The following is a 19409-nucleotide window of genomic DNA, read 5'->3' on the forward strand; positions in this document are numbered from 1 at the left end:
AAATGGTGCTCAGGTGAATTAATAGAAAAAGAGCTTACATTTTGGAGGCCCGTTACAGAATGATGTGGTTAGCTTCACTTGTTTTGTTCTTACCCACTTAGAATATTTAGTTAGCAAGCCACAAGAATTATAAAAGAATAAACCCGGAACAGCCTCCAAGCCAACCAACGGAAGCTGTACAAGACACACAAAGAACCTGCGCAGGAAGACAACTGGCTCTCTTATTAGGGTTATTTATTCTCTGTTTAATCGTATCTAAGGACACAGGGAACAGACAGAAAACAGTCACAGTCTCTGAATGGGCTGCAAATCGCCTCAGAACCACCTTCTTAGAGGCCTTTAGCTCTGGCGATTCTCCGAAGACACTTTAAGGCTTTCCCAGCTTCTCTGCTCAACAAAAGACCAAATGAAAGGGTTAGAATTCTGAAGGTGTGAAATACATGGAAACAAGGTTAAGACGTCACAAGGACCAATATTTAGAAGGATTTGTAGTATGTGAATCAGTAAGCACACAGGCCCCAATATTCAGCAGCCCCATCCAGATAAGTGCCGCCTACTGGGGGCTATACCTCGATTTTTCAGCCCCTATCCAGATGAGTGCCACCCACCGGGACCTTACCTCAATTTTCAGCACCATTGTCTGGATACTGCCACTGGAAATCATCACTAACTGCCCCGGCCAGGGCTTGCCTTAAGCAGGAAGTTACATCAAAAGGGGGCGGGACATAGCAGAGAGCAAACTCAAGGTCGGCGGCAGGCGGCCTGGGTGAATCACTGCCACTGCTCCGAGGCTTGGTTTGTGTTACACCGAGCTTTGATTTTAGTTCTTTTAAACTCCGTTTTCTGTTGCTGTGCCATTTGTTTCATCATTTTACGAGGCTTGGCTTGTACTTCACTTTGGTGTTTTTGATGTGGTATTATTTGTTTACTGGACTTTGTACTCAGTATTTTTAGACTCATAATATTTTTTTTGTTACATTTGTACCCCGCGCTTTCCCACTCATGGCAGGCTCAATGCGGCAGGCAATGGAGGGTTAAGTGACTTGCCCAGAGTCACAAGGAGCTGCCTGTGCCGGGAATCAAACTCAGTTCCTTAGGACTAAAGTCCACCACCCTAACCACTAGGCCACTCCTCCACTCATATTCATTGAAATTGTTTTGACTCCTGATGCAGGCGCATTGTGGCAACAAAATGCAGACTGCGTCGAGTCATTTTATTGATTTTTTAACAAATATCCTTTGTTGGAACCACTGGTCCACCCCCTTCTTCTTTTCTGGTTGTGTTTCGTGCTTTTTTGACTACGGTTTTTTTTTCCCTTTTCCTTTGGATTCTATTACCCTGAGCCCTCCACGGAGAAACGCTGTTTTAAGGTAGGGGGTTTGGAAACAGGAACATATTGGATTGCCTGGAGGGGGACCTCCCACACTGATCCGCACAGGACCCTGCAATTGGTAAGGCCGGTCCTGGCCTCATTATCCAGGTAGTGCCAGGGCAGCCCAGGAACAGAGCCAAGGCGGAGCTGGAAATTATTCCGGTACTGTCAATACTCAGTGCTGTGATCCGGATAATTAGTCAGGCACATTAAGAACAACACAAAGCTGTACCAGATCAGCCAGAAATGCATCTGTGTCCAGCGCCGACTATCAGCGGTACACCAGATAACTTCTGACGGCCCTTCTATGCCAGGATAGCTGAGTACGGGCCAGCACTGAATATCCCGGTATAATTTTAAACATTGCAGCCAGCATTTTACAGCCAAATGTGGAGTTTAAATATCAGGAGTCTGTCTGAAAATTTGCAGCTTTGTCGCTTTATTCTCCTTCTCGAACATTCCATTCTGCTCAACACCTTTTGCTATGCCAGCTGTCCAGCAAGTTTCGTTGGTTACCCTTCAGAAGCAATGTTTTCGGCTGTTGGGCCCATTCTTTGGAACATGCTGCCTGAGTAACTGTGTTAATATAGTAAAATCTATGGGTCGACTCCTGAGGTCGTGCCCCCGTTGTGGAGAGGCATATTCCCGACACATAGCCAGATGGACTCTGTCTTCCCCTTTCTGTTTTTGTTCCATCCCTTCACTATTCCCCTTCTTCTCCTCCCACCTTGTTCCTTATTTTCTGTTTTTTCCCCTGTCCTATATGGATTGTAGTTCCTTTCTGTTGTTCTCGCTCATGTGGGATGTTGCAAGTCCAGATTTTTTGAAAAAAAAATGACAATATGGCAATCCAAAAGAGCCACACTTGTAGGCAACACCAAAACATATGGCCCAAGGTACAGGGCTAGATTCTCTACATATGGCACCTGAAAAATACACGCCGGAAAAAAAATATGCTTAGGCGTATTCTATAAAGCACTTTACCCTAGGCGTACTTTATAGAATATGCCTAAATTTCCACATGGATTATAGAATACACCGAGCACCCGTCTCCGCGACTACATTTAGTCGCAGGCAGTTTCGCCACGTAAAACTTGGTATAAATCCAGACACATAAATTAGGTGCTGACTGGGTGTCATGACTCTTGGAGCTTGGTAATTAGAAGCCCCAATATCATGGAGCATAACCCTGGCGCAGCAATCACCTGAAGTCTCTATTATTTTATAAAGTCTCTTTTATTGAATAAATCACAGATAATTTACTCACAGATAGATGTTCAGGATACAGAGACTTCTTAATCTGGAGGCTGTGGGAGGTGGAGATCTGAAGAGAGGTAGTTGTATTGCAGGGGGAGGAGAAGGTAGTTGAACAGGTAGAAATAGTCCAAAGCTGGGTGACTGCAATGTGCAATATCTCATTTGGAAGAAGATATTTACAGGGTAAAAAATCCAGGTTCGTTACAGGGAGTTTGAGCCGGACAGAGCTGTCTGGAGCGAGATGGTGTTGGCTCCATTTCCCTGGCTGTAATGGAGGAAGAAGCCCCTCGTGGCTGAAAGGACAAGGAAGTGGTGGGGCTTCACACAGGGAGGAGCAGATAGAGACCAATGGGGACAGAGCCTGCTATCGGATAGCAAGGGGTAGTCCTAGAGATAGGAGAGAAAGGTCATACCTGGCTGACCTCTGTGGACAGAATAGTAAGACTGAGCAGGAAGACAAAAGAGCCAAGCTTGACAGAGAGAGAGGGAGAGAGAGAAGGTCTGAGCAGCCTCACAACCAGTGATAGCAGTTCTTACACAGCCAAACAAGTGTGGTTGCACTGCCTGTGAACTACATTACCCACAGTGCATTGCTCATGTATTTTTCCAGTGGGGAAACTGCAGCAATGATAGTTCTTGGGACTGAGAATAACAGTAAAGGCATTACACACATTTTAGGATCACGTTATAAACTAGTGCGAGGCTGTCGGAGGACAGAACACTGGGTGTACTCTATAACAAAGCGTATCGATTTGAGAAACGGCCATGACCCGCTCATTCCATGCCCCCTTACAACTATGCAACTTAGAATTTTCATGCATCATGTCCGAACAATTAACGACTATTTACCCTTCAGGAAAATGTTGAAGACACATCTCTTCAAAGCAAGCTTACCATAATGACCCAACTTAAGCTCATCAGCCCACCCATACAACTTTGCTCTGACACTGATACTGACTCTGACACCGATTATCCCTTAGACCCCGTCTCCCTATCTCCTTATCCCCCAATCTTTTCTTCTCCGTCTCTCCTATACCATATCCCTCCCAATCCCTATTCCTTTTGCCTATCCTATCTTTGTTTACCTTCCCTTATCCAATTCATTCATTCTAAAACCTCACTATTATTATGTTTATTCAGCTTGTAATATTTCTCCTTACAAGACTCTGTAATTCTAGTTACTATGTAAGCCACATCGAACCTGCTTTGTGTGGGAAAGTGCGGGGTACAAATGTGATAAATAATAATAAGAATAGAATACGCTTAGACAGTTCTGCGCGTAAATTCTAATTAATGTCAATTAGTGTCAATTAGCTTAACAAAATAAAGTTGTGAGCGCAAATCCAGAATACGACCGGATATGCGTGTGCAACTTAAGTCGAGTTATATAGAATCCAGGGAATAGTGCAAGCAGGGCAAAGTGCAAACGGTAATGCCTAGAATCAGTGGTCTACAGGTGTAATCAGCAGCACAGTTATATTGACCTGCTAGTCTTTATGATAGCTTTCAATAGAGTTTAGCTTTTTGGGAGTACAGAGCCGTCTTAACCATTGGACCAGGTGAGGCACTGGCTCAGGGCGCCAGTGATAAAGGACGCCAAAATCCCCAGCCTCTGATGACTAATGGTTAAGCCTTCTCTTCTCCCTCTTCCTCATGAGTCTGGCATCTCTCCCCTATTACCCCCTGGCCCGGTCTCTCTCCTCCTTCGTATCACCCTCCCATGGGGATCCAGCATCGCTCCTTCTCTGCATCTCCCGCAGTCATGTAAACTGTGTGCAAGTTGCCAGTAGCAGTTGCCTTTGGCCAGGTCTTGGGTCTTCCCTCTGCTGCATTCTGCCCACAGGAAATTGCATCAGAGGAGGTGAGATGTGGCAGAGGGAAGACCCAGAGCATGGATGAATGCAGCCTGTCTTCAGGCTGCTGCTGCCGGCAACTTACACATAGGTTACAGGACTTCGGGGGGGGGGGGGGGGGGGGGGGAGACAGACTGTACCAGGAGGGTGAGGAGAGAAGGGAAGAGATGCTGGACCAAAGGATGGAGAGAGAATGCTGGGCCTATGGGAAAGGGTGGGAGCGATTTGGGAAGGGGGGTGCACCACAATCCCTTGAGCCAGCCCTGTGTCCAGTTAACCAAAGGTATCCCTCTTACTTCTTGACCTGAGAGCCCTGGTGAACACTATTGGAAGCATGATGCTGGGCTAGGTGGGCCATTGGTCTGACCCAGTATGGCTATTCTTATGCTCTTAGTCTGCAGGTCCCAAGGACCCAAAAGTCTTTATCAGGACAGAGTTCTGCCTAAATCAAAAGGAACCCCCTCACCTGGCCTCAGACTCATCATTTCTCCTGTGAAGGCCATCGTCCTACCCATTTTCCTTTCACCAGGACTCAGACCCATCACTTTTCCCCTGAAGCCCATGATCCTACCCCTCTGTTCTGAGGAACCCTTGCTTCTTACCTTGCCAAAGGCCCTTCTCCTTGCTCTTTGAGCTGAAGGTTCCTCAGTATATATGGGTCCTTCAGTCTGAGCAAGCAAGTCAACCGGATGATCTGTGTTCAGGCATTATGAAAGAGAGGTTAGGCATTCATCTGTGTAATCCCAGCAGATGAAGAATACTAGCAGCTAAGAAATGAATTTAGAGGCAGTTCTGCAGTTATAGCATTATATTTACTTGAATGCGGACTTCTTTGCTGTCATCCAAATCCAGCATTTCCATCAGGATACGGAGAAGACGTTGATTGCGGAGGCCAAGAACACCCTGACAACAGGAAGAGTGAAGAGACAGAGGGACTTAATAAAGGCAGATTGAGAAAGTACAGGGTACTATTGGGTTTGCTACAACATATTACTAAGGTTCAGAAATAATGAATACTCTAAATGATTTATAATGGATGGAAATGAGATCCGTGGCCCACTAAATAGTATATTTCTAGTCAATATTCAGCCAGTGTGTGAGTGAGTCTATAGGATATTACCCCTCTTCCTTGATTGCACTCCCTCACAGTATCAGATCCACCTTAAAGCTTATAGTCCCGCCCAGGGAGGAAGTTGCACGGGAGGGGTGGAGCCAGGAAAGAATGGTCCGGGGGAAGTATAAAAGCTAAGGAGGCCCAGAAGGGAGCTGTGATGCCCCATGTGTCTCCACTAATTATAAGTGAACCGCAGCTGCTACAATCAAGTAGGCCAGGCTCCACTTGGAACCTTGCAGATTTTGTATTTTGACCTGAGTAATTACTAGAGACTTCCCTTGTAACTTTGAGGAACGAGGCCAGGGACAAGTAAAGCATGCTGCTGTAATGAAAGGTAATAAGGTACACAGTGGCCAAGCAGGAGCATGCTACATGAGGACATTATTATATTTATGGACTAGTTTTAGGTTGCCTTTTCCTCCTACCTGTGAAAGGAACAGGACCCCTGACCTTACAGCTTTAATAAATGTTCTTTTCCTTTACCTGCAACTGCTGTGTGGCTCTGTCTTACCTGGGCTCTGGGCCCGCCCTTGTTCACATTACCACACAGTGGTGGTGAGCAGTATTTTAAACACTTAGCATCACCCGCTAAGTTTGACCTGGATATTCAATACTGAGCCATGTCTGGGGACAGGCACTGAATAACCAGGTCAGCAGCGATACCCAGATGTTCTGTGGATTCAGCTAATATTCAGTGCCGTTCACACATAGATAACTATGAGGGGTTTCTGAGTACCGGCACCTTTTCCATTGTCTGCTAAAATTGACCCCATGGTCCTCAAGTTTTAATGAAAGAACTCAGGCTCTACACACCAATTCTGCCTTGTCATAGATTCTGTGACTGGTTGCAGGGGGCCTGGCTATTGTGGGGTGGGTCCCTCAGCGATCACTCCACCCCTGAAGGGTGGCCTAGCATTTGAGTACCGGCACCTTTTTTGCTAGAAAAAAATGCACTGTAAGCAAGTAAAGGTAGGACCATAGGAGCCAACTTTTCAAAATTATTGGGGGTGCTAAGCCCAGTGAAAATAACACCTCCCTGGAATCTTCTCAATAATTGGGGATGCTCAAGCACCCACAGTACCCACAGAGTCAGCTCCTATGGGTAGGACTGCTATTTAAGCAATCCTATTTGCTAGGTTAGCGCTGTAGAAACTGGCTCTAAATATTGCCAGTACAGTACAAGTCCAAAAATCTGGATGCCAGAAATCCAGACCACCGGAGAATCCGGACTCTTTGAAACCCAAATCTTTTCCGGTAAACAGAGCTGTACAGATGCAAGCATGGGACCATTTTCCTGTGCGTATCACTCTTACATCTGCCGGTCCAACTCCCTCCAACTCAGACAGTTTAAGTCATAGGGTACCATCTTCCTTTGGTTTTTGATTCTTAGTCCCCCCTCAACTAACGTGGAGGAATAGCCTAATGGTTAGTGCAGCAGCCTGAGAACCTGGGGAACTGGATTCAATTCCCACTGCAGGTCCTTCTGAGACTCTGGGCAAGTCACTTAACCTTCCAATGTCCCAGCTACAAAATGAGTACCTATATATAATGTGTATACCGCTTTGATTGTAACCACAGAAAGGCAGTATCAATTTTCATCCCCTTTCCCTTTCCTTTCTAATTCAATGATACCTAATATTTAAGTTTCTTTGTATTTTTTCCTATAAAATATACCCATTTTAATAACTGAAGCATTTGTTAATGAATAAAGCAACCAGATTTACTTGTTCATCCCTTCTTTTATTCTTCCTTAAATCTGAATTTTAAAAGTACTTCCTGAGAATCCGGATTGACCCAATACCTGAGCAGTCTGGAGTTTTGGACCTGTACTGTACCTGCATAATTTCTAGGGCCACCCTGGCTCTGCCTGAACAATGTTTAGAAGAGTATAATATCTTGTTTGAACAGTTTATGTAGAGTCACATGATGATTCTGATTGAAAGGAGTGTTCACTTCAGTGGCGGAACAAATGTGACAAGTGTTTGCCCTGTTGGAGGTCCACAATGGAACCAAAATGGCCCTTTATTAGATTATTGATCATCTTAAGTGGGTTTGTCTTTAAATGGTGTCAAAGCTCCTTTTCTTTCATAATATCCAGATGGTTTTAATAACATTGCTGCAAGTGTCTGTTTTGTGCTTAGGGTTACCATATGTCCGGATTTACCCGGACATGTCCTCTTTTTGAGGGCATGTCCGGGCAACCGGGCGGGTTTTGCCAATCTGCCCGTTTGTCCGGATTTCTGGACAAACGGGCAGGCTGGTGGGCGGGCCGTATAGGATGGCTTCGGCATTGAATATCCGGTTTCTGCGCAGCCAGCTAACGCGTAGACCAATTAAGTTGATATTCAGAACTTAAGCGGCCATGGCTCGCTGCATAAAAATAGGACTGTATTTTATGCAGTCCTATTTATGTGGTTACCCTGGCAGGTTAAGTGCTGAATATTGGCACTTAACCAGCCAAGTGCTGACTCCGCCCTGGAATGCCCGCAAAACAGCCAGCTTTCACTTAGGCGCTAACCACTAATCAGGGATGGCCCGACCACTAGGCAACCTGAGGCGGGGGCCTCAGGTGGCACTCTTCAGGAGCAGGATCTCGGGGGACGGCTTTGCGGTGTTTTACCTCGTCACAATGACGTTCCAAACCCAGCAGCATTTCCCATATGTTGTCCTGCCGCCTCTTCCCTATACTGCGGCCGTCTCTGTGAAGTAACTTCCTGTTTCGTCAGAGGCTCGGGCAACCACAGTAAAGGGAAGAGGCGGGTGCTGGCGGCAGCAGGGCAACGTATGGGAATCGCAGCCGCTGCTGGGTTTGGAACGTCACCGTGACAAGGTAAAACGCCCAGGGGGAGCAGCATGTTAGCTCCGCCTCAGGTGGCATCTTGCCTTGGGCCGGCCCTGCCACTAATTCTCAGCGATTTAACCAGCCAGCAGCCGTTTCTGGCTGCTTAAAATCATTTTGAATATCAACCAGTACGATGACAGAATGAGGAAGAGTATGCCTACTTTAAGGTACCACGTTGCAAGGGCATCTTTAGATTTATCCAATCTTCCTATTTCCATCTCCCATTCCACTTTTACCACAGACTTTAATCGGTCCTTGGCATTTCAGTTCTTTTCCCCACCCCAGATGATCCCCTGTGCCTGTCCTATTCTTTCTTGAAATCCGCCACCACCTTCAATGGGAGACTATTCCATAGATCCTCCTCCCTGTCCACGGAAAACCATTTCTTCAGACTGTAGGCCTCAGGGCCCACATGGAAGCCAAAGGCCTACAGGGAAAGGAGGTGTGACCTGGCATTGTATTTGAAGTACAGTTACATGCTAATTTACTGCAGATGCAAAGAAAGCGTAAAAGTGATATTGTCAGGCCAACGCCTCTATTTGCCTATGGATTCGTTCCACTTCTTGGCGGAGAGAACAGGACATGTTACTAATTTTATGTATTTTGCATAGCAGACCTGGACTCTCAAAGGCATAACTTCTTTCATTCATTTACAAAAGGTCTATAAAGCTGCCAAGAATGAACTGTGGCAATGCAAGACATTCAGCTTTATATGTTCCAACTCTCATAAAAATCATCTGGTTCTCCACTCCTTCCAGGATAAATACCCGACCTCCTAAACTTTGACAGAAACTTAACCATATATGAGTATTACTTACTAAAGACATCACAGCCTGTATACGAGACACCTCACTCTGCTCCTCCAGCTGCCTGTGATGAGAAGACAGAGACATCGATGTTACAGATTTCTTATCAAGGGGGCTCTGCCCAGGTCTGCTTTTTTTGGTGTGACACAGGGGTCTCCATTATTGCCAATGTTGTGTTCTCTTGGCGATGAGCTCTCAAAGGCAGGAGTTCAATTTTATAGTTATGATGTTTAAATTACACTTCTTATACCAGTTTTATCTAGCTTTTCCCACATAAGATATGTTTGTTCTGTCACGTTTTAAAACATGTCTGGGTCTTCTTGCACAGGTTAAAGCTCGGAGTGGCCTAGTGGTTAGAGTGGTGGACTTTGGTCCTGGGGAACCGGGTTCGATTCCCATTGCAGGCACAGGCAGCTCCTTGTGACTCTGGGCAAGTCACTTAAGCCTCCATCGCCGCAGGTACAAATAAGTACCTAAGCCGCATTGAGCCTGCGATGAGTGGGAAAAGCGCGGGGTAAAAAAAAATAAGGAGAAAACAAAACTGCTTTGGGTGGGTCCGCCTTATCATTTGAAGCCCTGTGACTATGTAAAAATTGAAGACACAATTACTTGATTTAAAGATTCTCTGAGAGTGCTATATGTCCTATTAAAGCCACTATTAAAATATGGACACTCATGCTAAACTTATAATCAGAAAAACTTTCTGTAGGCTACCACAGTTGAGGCGTGTGCACAGTTATTTTCAGTCTGAGCATTTCTAACTTATTGTATAGGCTGCCCAAGAAAGTTAAGGACCCAGTTACAGACATTACAAAATACAGCGGCTTGCCTAGTAGGTCATGCTAAAAGCTTTTATTCTACTACTACTACTACTTATCATTTCTATAGCGCTACTAGACGTAAGCAGCACTGTACACTTGAACATGAAGAGACAGTCCCTGCTCGACAGAGCTTACAATCTAATTAGGCCAGACAAACAGGACAAATAAGAGATAAGGGAATATTAAAGTGAGGATGATAAAATAAGGGTTCTGAACAAGTGAACAAGAGTTAAAAGCAGCATCAAAAAGGTGGGCTTCTCCTCTTCTAAAGCATCTACATTGGTTACCCTTTGAGGCGGGAGTATTTTTAAGTTAGGTTGTTCCATTTTTTAAGATTTTATATGACTTGGCACCATTTTACATGGATTCACTCATTTTATTATCATCTGATAAACGATGGGAAGGTCCCACTGAACTTTCTTTCTGAGAAGTTCTGAGAGAAGAGGACATTTCTCTGGTAAGTGAACGCTACTTTGCTTGTGCTTTGGGAACTTAAAGATTGGGGTTTAAAGGAGGAATTGTAGGTTAGTGTTAGGCAAACTTAAAAAGCAAATTTCAACAGCTAACAGAAAACAACTAATCTCCATAGTCTTTTCCACTTAGTTTTAAAAGCCTTGCACCACAGCATTAACAGATAGAATCTAACAGCCACTGCAGGATCTAATTTAGTATTCCCACCCACCCTCCCCAACACCCACCCACCCCTAGGACAACTCCTCATTTATAGTCAGTTATTGTAATTAGGGTAACAAGCAAGGAGTGCTCTTATAGAGTTTTAAATACATTTCATTACTATCTAAGAAGGAAATACTAAATAAATCATACAATACACTATATAAAGTAAAATACACTTTTATATTAGGCTAATATCCTTAATACTGTAGCAAGTTTTAAAATATTGGAAAACTCAAAAACACTAAGATGGAGTCAGCAGTCCAGCAGCGAGAGGGGTGCTATCCAGTCTTTTGCATTGAGTGTCACATGTATGATTATCTCCCAGTTGGTGAGATGTCATATGTTTGCGCCCGATGCAAAGAGCTCCTAGCTCTTAGAGAACATGTCCATTCTCTTGAGGCTAGAGTAGCAGACTTGGTGGAGCTGAGGGAGACAGAGAGGTACATAGAGGAGACCTACAGGGATGTTGTAGAGAGGTCCCACCTCCAGTCTAGTAGCCCTTGTGCTACCTTGGAGGAGGGAGGTCTCCTAGAAGGACAGCATCACCCTGGTGAAGTAGGAAGTACTCCTGTAGCCAGGACCTGCCCACCAGGGGATGTACTATCCTCTCGCACTGAGGATATGTCTCCAAGTGCTGCCCGGGAGGGAAAGGTTAGGACAGCTGTTGTAGTTGGTGATTCGATCATTAGGCATATAGATAGCTGGGTGGCTGGTGGACGTGAGGATCGCCTGGTGACTTGCCTGCCTGGTGCGAAGGTGGCGGACCTCACGCGTCACCTAGATAGGATTTTAGATAGTGCTGGGGAGGAGTCTGCTGTCTTGGTACATGTGGGTACCAATGACATAGGAAAATGTGGGAGAGAGGTTCTGGAAGCCAAATTTAGGCTCTTAGGTAGAAAGCTCAAATCCAGATCCTCTAGGGTAGCATTTTCTGAAATGCTACCTGTTCCACGTGCAGGGCCCAAGAGACAGGCAGAGCTCCAGAGTCTCAATGCGTGGATGAGACGATGGTGCAGGGAGGAGGGTTTTAGATTTGTTAGGAACTGGGCAACATTCTGGGGAAAGGGGAGCCTATTCCGAAAGGATGGGCTCCACCTTAACCAGGGTGGGACCAGGCTGCTGGCGTCGGCATTTAAAAAGGAGATAGAGCAGCTTTTAAACTAGAAATGGGGGGAAGGCCGACAGTCGCTCTAAAGCGCATGGTTCGGGAAAAGGTATCTTGCAAAGATACCTCACAAACAGGGAAGATAGGGTTTCTGGATAGTGAGGTTACACAACAGACCGTGGTAGGCCAGGTGCCCTTAAATACAACTAAAGATCAGACAAAAGATGTCAAATCAGTAGTGTCAGGTACTAAGCATCATGCAAATAAGAACAACAAACATACTCTGAAATGTCTATATGCAAATGCTAGGAGTCTAAGAAATAAGATGGGAGAGTTGGAATATATTGCACTAAATGAAAAATTGGATATAATAGGCATTACTGAGACCTGGTGGAAGGAGGATAACCAGTGGGACACTGTCATACCAGGGTACAAAGTATATCGTAATGATAGGGTGGACCGGACTGGTGGAGGGGTAGCATTGTATATTAACGAGAGCCTTGACTCAGATAGATTACAAATTCAGCAGGACACAAATCACACCTTTGAATCACTGTGGGTTGAAATTCCATGTATAAAAGGGAAAAAAATGGTGATAGGAGTGTACTACCGTCCGCCTCGCCAGGATGAGCAGGTAGACACAGAAATGATAAAAGAAATCAGAGACGCGAACAAAATGGGCAATGTGATAATAATGGGTGACTTCAATTATCCAAATATAGACTGGGTAAATGTAACATCGGGACACGCTACAGAGATACAATTCCTTGATGAAATCAAGGACAGCTTTATGGAGCAACTGGTGCAGGAGCCGACGAGAGAAGGAAAAATTCTAGACTTGGTCCTTAGTGGAGCGCATGATCTGGTGAGAGACGTTATGGTACTGGGGCCGCTTGATAACAGTGACCATAATATGATCAGTTTTGACATCGACCTTGAAGTAACTGTACACAGAAAGTCAAATACGTTAGCGTTTAACTTTAAAAAGGAGACTATGATAAAATGAGAAGAACGGTACAAAAAAAACTTAGGGGGGCAACTGAGAGAGTAAAAACTGTACAACAGGCGTGGACGCTGTTCAAAAATACCATCCTGGAGGCCCAGGCCATACATATTCCGCGAATTAGAAAAGAAAGACGGAAGTCCAAAAGACACCCGGCCTGGTTGAAAAGTGAGGTGAAGGAAGCTATTAGGGCTAAAAGAAACGCCTTCAGAAAATGGAAGAAGGAACCGTCTGAAAATAACAAGAAACAGCATAAGGAGTGTCAAAGCAAATGCAAGGCGCAGATTAAGAAGGCCAAGAGGGAGTATGAAAAAAAGATAGCATTAAAGGCAAAAAACATAGTAAAAATTTTTTCGGTATATTAAAAGCAGGAAGCCGGCAAAAGAATCGGTTGGGCCGCTGGATGACCGAGGGGTAAAAGGGGCGATCAAGGAAGACAAAGACGTAGCGGAGAGACTGAACGAATTCTTTGCTTCGGTCTTCACCGAGGAAGATTTGGGTGGGATACCGGTGTCGGAAATGGTATTTCAAGCGGACGAGTCGGAGAAACTTACTGACTTCACGGTAAACCTGGAGGACGTAATGGGGCAGTTCGGCAAACTGAAGAGTAGCAAATCTCCTGGACCGGATGGTATTCATCCTAGAGTACTGATAGAACTGAAAAACGAGCTTGCGGAGCTACTGCTAGTGATATGCAACTTATCCTTAAAATCGAGCGTGGTACCGGAAGATTGGAGGGTGGCCAATGTAACGCCCATTTTTAAAAAAGGTTCCAGGGGAGATCCGGGAAATTATAGACCGGTGAGTCTGACGTCGGTGCCTGGGAAAATGGTAGAGGCTATTATTAAAAACAAAATTACAGAGCACATCCGAGAACATGGATTACTGAGACCAAGTCAGCATGGCTTTTGTGTGGAGAAATCTTGCCTGACCAATTTACTTCAATTCTTTGAAGGAGTGAACAAACATGTGGACAAAGGGGAGTCGGTTGATATTGTGTATCTGGATTTTCAAAAGGCGTTTGACAAGGTACCTCATGAAAGGCTACAGAGGAAATTGGAGGGTCATGGGATAGGAGGAAATGTCCTATTGTGGATTAAAAACTGGTTGAAGGATAGGAAACAGAGAGTGGGGTTAAATGGGCAGTATTCACAATGGAGAAGGGTAGTTAGTGGGGTTCCTCAGGGGTCCGTGCTAGGACCGCTGCTTTTTAATATATTTATAAATGATCTAGAGATGGGAGTAACTAGCGAGGTAATTAAATTTGCTGATGACACAAAGTTATTCAAAGTCGTTAAATCACGACAGGATTGTGAAAAATTACAAGAGGACCTTACGAGACTGGGAGACTGGGCGGCTAAATGGCAGATGATGTTTAATGTGAGCAAGTGCAAGGTGATGCATGTGGGAAAAAAGAACCCGAATTATAGCTACGTCATGCAAGGTTCCACGTTAGGAGTTACGGACCAAGAAAGGGATCTGGGTGTCGTCGTCGATAACACACTGAAACCTTCTGCTCAGTGTGCTGCTGCGGCTAAGAAAGCGAATAGAATGTTGGGTATTATTAGGAAAGGTATGGAAAACAGGTGTGAGGATGTTATATGCCGTTGTATCGCTCCATGGTGCGACCGCACCTTGAGTATTGTGTTCAATTCTGGTCGCCGCATCTCAAGAAAGATATAGTAGAATTGGAAAAGGTGCAGCGAAGGGCGACTAAAATGATAGCGGGGATGGGACGACTTCCCTATGAAGAAAGACTAAGGAGGCTAGGGCTATACAGCTTGGAGAAGAGACGGCTGAGGGGAGACATGATAGAGGTATATAAAATAATGAGTGGAGTGGAACAGGTGGATGTGAAGCGTCTGTTCATGCTTTCCAAAAATACTAGGACTAGGGGGCATGCGATGAAACTACAGTGTAGTAAATTTAAAACAAATCGGAGAAAATTTTTCTTCACCCAACGTGTAATTAAACTCTGGAATTCGTTGCCGGAGAAAGTGGTGAAGGCGGTTAGCTTAGCAGAGTTTAAAAAGGGGTTGGACGGTTTCCTAAAGGACAAGTCCATAAACCGCTACTAAACGGACTTGGAAAAATCCAAAATTCCAGGAATAACATGTATAGAATGTTTGTACATTTGGGAAGCTTGCCAGGTGCCCTTGGCCTGGATTGGCTGCTGTCGTGGACAGGATGCTGGGCTCGATGGACCCTTGGTCTTTTCCCAGTATGGCATTACTTATGTACTTATGTACTTATGATACTCCCGCATGCAAGATCAGTTGGTTCTACGCTTTCCAAGCATTAGGGACCTTAAATATAAATTATACACTTTTTATTGTTTTCTTATCCTTGTGCCCTATTATGGAATAATCTACCTTTAGAATTGAGAAATATTAATTACATGTCTTTTAAGCGACAATTGAAACATATTTCAGAAGTGTTTAAAACCCTCCAATGTTTTTATTTATAGAATAGTGTTCAGGTTGTTAATTTTATTAGGATCTGCCATCTCTGTTGCGCAGCGGAGTCATGGCCCTTCTATTACTCCTGACAGAGATGTCTATCCCCTCTAGGTACTTAATTATCCCAACCTCGTATCTGCACATGACAGTGTTAGCAGTCAAGGCAGTATAAACCTATGCAATTATAAAGGAACCCAGTATTTAGTAGGTAAAGAAATATAGTTTAACATTGATATCTTACCAAAGATAGTACAAGCAGTTCAGGCAGTCATACGGTAGAACAGCTTCTCACGCCACGTCTGTCTGTATCCTTCTCTCTCCTAGCTTCTGGCTTCTTCTCTGATCTTTCTCTTCTGCCCTGATACCTCTCTGACTGCATCTCTTATACCATTCTGGCACAATTGATTCCAATGGCCCCTAGCGTTCTCACCAGGGCTCTTGCCCCTTATCAGTTGATAAGGAATGACTTCACTTATTCTCCAGCTCTAACTATAAACAAAATAGGCCCAGAGCACATCTTGTGAGATGACTTCACAGGCCATTTTGCTCTCTTCAGCACTCCTCAGCTCTCCCCCCTCCCTTTGGGTATGCTCATCCTACGTACATCTAGCCCTTTATCAACTTAAATTAGCCAAAACAACTTTCTCATCACTTCTCACAGGTGCTAGTTTACCAGAGCAGATGCCCCCTCCCTTGCCTGTCAGCTCTCTGGGAACTCACTTCAGTCTCAGCTGCAGTGAGAAATACATTTTGTATCAGACATAATTTTTGCTTTTTAAAGAGGCCTAGCTCTTAGCCTGAGCCATTGGCCTGTATTTTACTGAGAGCAAGGGCTACCATATTTCTTCAAGGTGTATATTGTATTTTAATGGATTTTTTTGCTAACGCTGGGGACTCACCGCCAATTCTGTCAGGGTTGGTGGGAGCTTTCTCCTTAAGCAGCCATGCTGCTTGGTGACGTCATTTCCTCCTTAATGGATTTTTAAAATATTATATGAACATTCTAGGTATACCTAGATATATTATTGTAATCTACTGTGAGGAACCCCTGAGGGTCAAGGAAGAAGGGATCCAGGAGAGGAGCAAGATGGGTAGGTTTCAAACCCGGGATTCCAACTACAAGTCTCAGGATCCTAGGGGCTGGGAAGCCATGCCCCCACAGAGGCATAAGTTTCCCAAGATCTGGAGAAGGGAGGAGGACAACAGTTCCCAAGAACCCCTGCAAAGTCCTGGGGGCAAGCAAAGGGAGCAGCAAAGGGAACTACAAGTCCCAGGATCCCGAGGGAGAGGAGGGGGATTGGCTGAGGAGGAATAATCAGGAGGGAGAGGACCAGCTGGAGACCATAAAGGGAGAGGAGCCCATGGAATGGGAGGGGGAGAAAGAGGTCGGAGAGGAGATCCAAGCCCAAGATGACTGGGGAAGTGAGCTCATGGAGATTGCTGCTCTAGCTCAGGTACAAGGGAAGAAGTTGAAAGGCTTCATAACAAACCTTCAAGGCTGGGGAAAGCCTGGAGGAAAGGTTAAGCAGCTGTTCCACTCAAGGGGAAGAGAGGTGCCATGCTTTAAAGCGCTAAATGATTTCAGCTGTGGCCAGAAGTCAGACCCAGCTGGAGAAACAGGTAGTGACTTGAACTGTGTCCAGGAACCTGGCCATGCTGGGGAAGCAGTGAATGATTTGTACTATGTCCAGAAGTCATGCCATGCTGGGGAGGCAGTGAGTGATTTAAACTGTGTCCCGAAGTCATGCCATGCTGGGGAGGCAGTGAGTGATTTAAACTGTGTCCCGAAGTCATGCCATGCTGGGGAAGCAGTGAGTGATTTAAAATGTGTCCAGAAGTCATGCCATGCTAGGAAGCAGTGAGTAATTTAAACTGTGCCCAGAAGTGGTGCCATGCTGGGTAAACAGTGAGTGACTTGAACTGTGTTTATCTGAGCTCAGCTGATGCTGTGGGTAATTTATTTGGATCCTGTGAAAGGTGGAGGCGGGGGGGGGGGGGAGCATGAGGAGAATGATCATAAGGTCACATCTGTACAAAACTGAAAGATTTCCTTTCCTATCTATGAAGGAGGAGCAGACCCAAGTTAACAGAGTGGTATGAGGATTCGGGAGAAAATGGGACAAAATGGAGGGGAAGAAACAGGGATGGAGGAAAAGAGAAAAGTAAAAGAGTGATACAAACTTGCTTTAAAACACTTCTGCACTCATAACTTACTTCTCAACAAAATTATACATGAGTTTCTTCATCTGCAACGATTCTACGGCCTGGGCTACAGCCTGCCTCACTGCCTGGGAAGAAGGGACAGAAGAAAGGGTAAAGAAAGAGTGAAAGAGGGGAGATCAGGAGAATATGTGGTGAGAGAAAGCAAGCAAAGGAGAAAGAAGGAAGAATTAAACAAAAAGGAAAGAGAAGGGCAAAACAACGAAAGGAGAAAACATTAGAATGATCTACAGCGGAGCAAGCAAGGTTACTTACCTGTAACAGGGGTTCTCCACGTACAGTATGATAAATCAGCTGCACCAGGGGGTTATTCTCTATAGAACACCTAAAGTTAGGTACCAGGATGACGTGTGCTAAGCACAAGTTTATTTATTTATTTTTACATTTGTACCCCGCGCTTTCCCACTCAAAGCAGGTTCAATGCGGCTTACGTAGTAGTAACGATTACATAGTATTGATAGAGAGAATATAAGTATAGTAGAATAATAAAAGAGATAGGTAGGTAGAGATGGGCAATGGTGAAGGGAGTAGGATAGGTATGAGCAAGGGTAGGTGAGCATTGGAGGGGGGGATGGGGCACAGGATAAGCAAATGGAGATTAGGTGGGAGATGTAGTCTGGGTCATTGTCGTTGTCTCCTGGATATGTGTAGGGTAGGTGGGTTCATAGGATTAAATTGGGTCATTTGGGTAGGCTTGCTTGAACAGATGGGTTTTTAGTGATTTCCGGAATGGTAGATAGTCACTGATTGATCAGATGGGTCTGGGGAGGGCATTCCAGAGTTGGCTGCCTAAGAAGGAGAAGTTGGATCCATAGTAGGTTTTGTACTTGAGTCCTTTACAATTAGGGTAATGTAGGTTGAGGTAAGTTCGCAAAGTTACTGACATGTTTCTGGAGGGAAGGTCAATCAGATTGAGCATATAGTCCAGAGATTCACCGTGGATAATCTTGTGGATTAATGTGTGAACCTTGAAGTTGATCCATAACGGAAGTTGTGCGTACAACTGCCATTAAGTCCGCATTTACGCGCCTAACTGTAGGCACGAGTACTTAAGCTCGCTCAATGGCTAGTGTGAATGCACACACTTAGCTGTAGACAGTTAAGTGCATAAACACGCGTAAGTGCCTGACGTGACCCTGACCTGCCCATGCCCCTCCCAGGTCCATGCCTCCCTTGAAGTTGCGCACTCTGGAATTTGAGCACACAGAATATCAGCTGCCAATTAGTGGCAATTAGCACCAATTATAGCCAATAATTGGTTAAGGATAATTAGCAGATAACTACATTATTAAATTACATGTGGAGCTGACCTTAGTCTATAAGTTGCATGTGCAAATTTGCATGTTAGTTGGAAATTTGGATCTGCAACTTTCTAGAATTAGGGGGCAGACCTAAGGTTACCATACATCCGGATTTACCCGGACATGTCCTCTTTTTGAGGACATGCCTGGGTGTCCGGGCGGGTTTTACCAGTTCGCCCGTTTGTCCGGATTTCTGGACAAACGGGCGGATGAGCAAGCGAGCGGGCGGGCCTCCCCTCCCCTTACTTACTATCTACTGCCCTAGTGGTCTAGTGACCTCTTCGGGGCAGGAAAGAGCCCCCTCTTTCCTCCCTGGAGCGCTGCCTTGCCCTGCATTCTGTTGCTATGACGGTCTCAGGATTCAAAATGGCCACCGAGAGTTGAAGCGGCCTCGTGAGACTTCAACTCTCAGCGGCCATTTTGAATCCCAAGACCGTCACAGCAACAGGATGCTGGGTAAGGACAGAGCTCCGGGCAGGAAAGAGGGGGCTCTTTAATTTTTTATTTTATACGAGCAGAAGCGGGGAGCAGCGGCGACCTCGGGGGGGGGGGGGGCAAGGCTGTCCGTACTGGACGCTTC

The 19409-nt window shown here is 45.2% G+C and overlaps 1 protein-coding gene across 1 annotated transcript in view; it reads right to left on the reverse strand.

Annotated features, from left to right (window-relative positions):
- Positions 1–259: 259 nt before the first annotated feature.
- Positions 260–19409, reverse strand: part of HEATR9 (HEAT repeat containing 9) — a 74419-nt gene continuing 55269 nt past the window's right edge. Inside the window, exons 14-18 of the mRNA XM_030206635.1 lie at positions 17523–17596; positions 9258–9309; positions 5300–5386; positions 5086–5177; positions 260–387 (exon numbers count right to left, since the gene is read on the reverse strand). Of these exons, the coding sequence (XP_030062495.1) occupies positions 330–387; positions 5086–5177; positions 5300–5386; positions 9258–9309; positions 17523–17596 (363 nt within the window). The 3' untranslated portion in view covers positions 260–329. The remainder of the gene's footprint in view (positions 388–5085; positions 5178–5299; positions 5387–9257; positions 9310–17522; positions 17597–19409) is intronic.

This window comes from Microcaecilia unicolor, chromosome 6, assembly GCF_901765095.1.
Source record: "Microcaecilia unicolor chromosome 6, aMicUni1.1, whole genome shotgun sequence".
NCBI classification, from domain to species: Eukaryota; Metazoa; Chordata; class Amphibia; order Gymnophiona; family Siphonopidae; genus Microcaecilia; species Microcaecilia unicolor.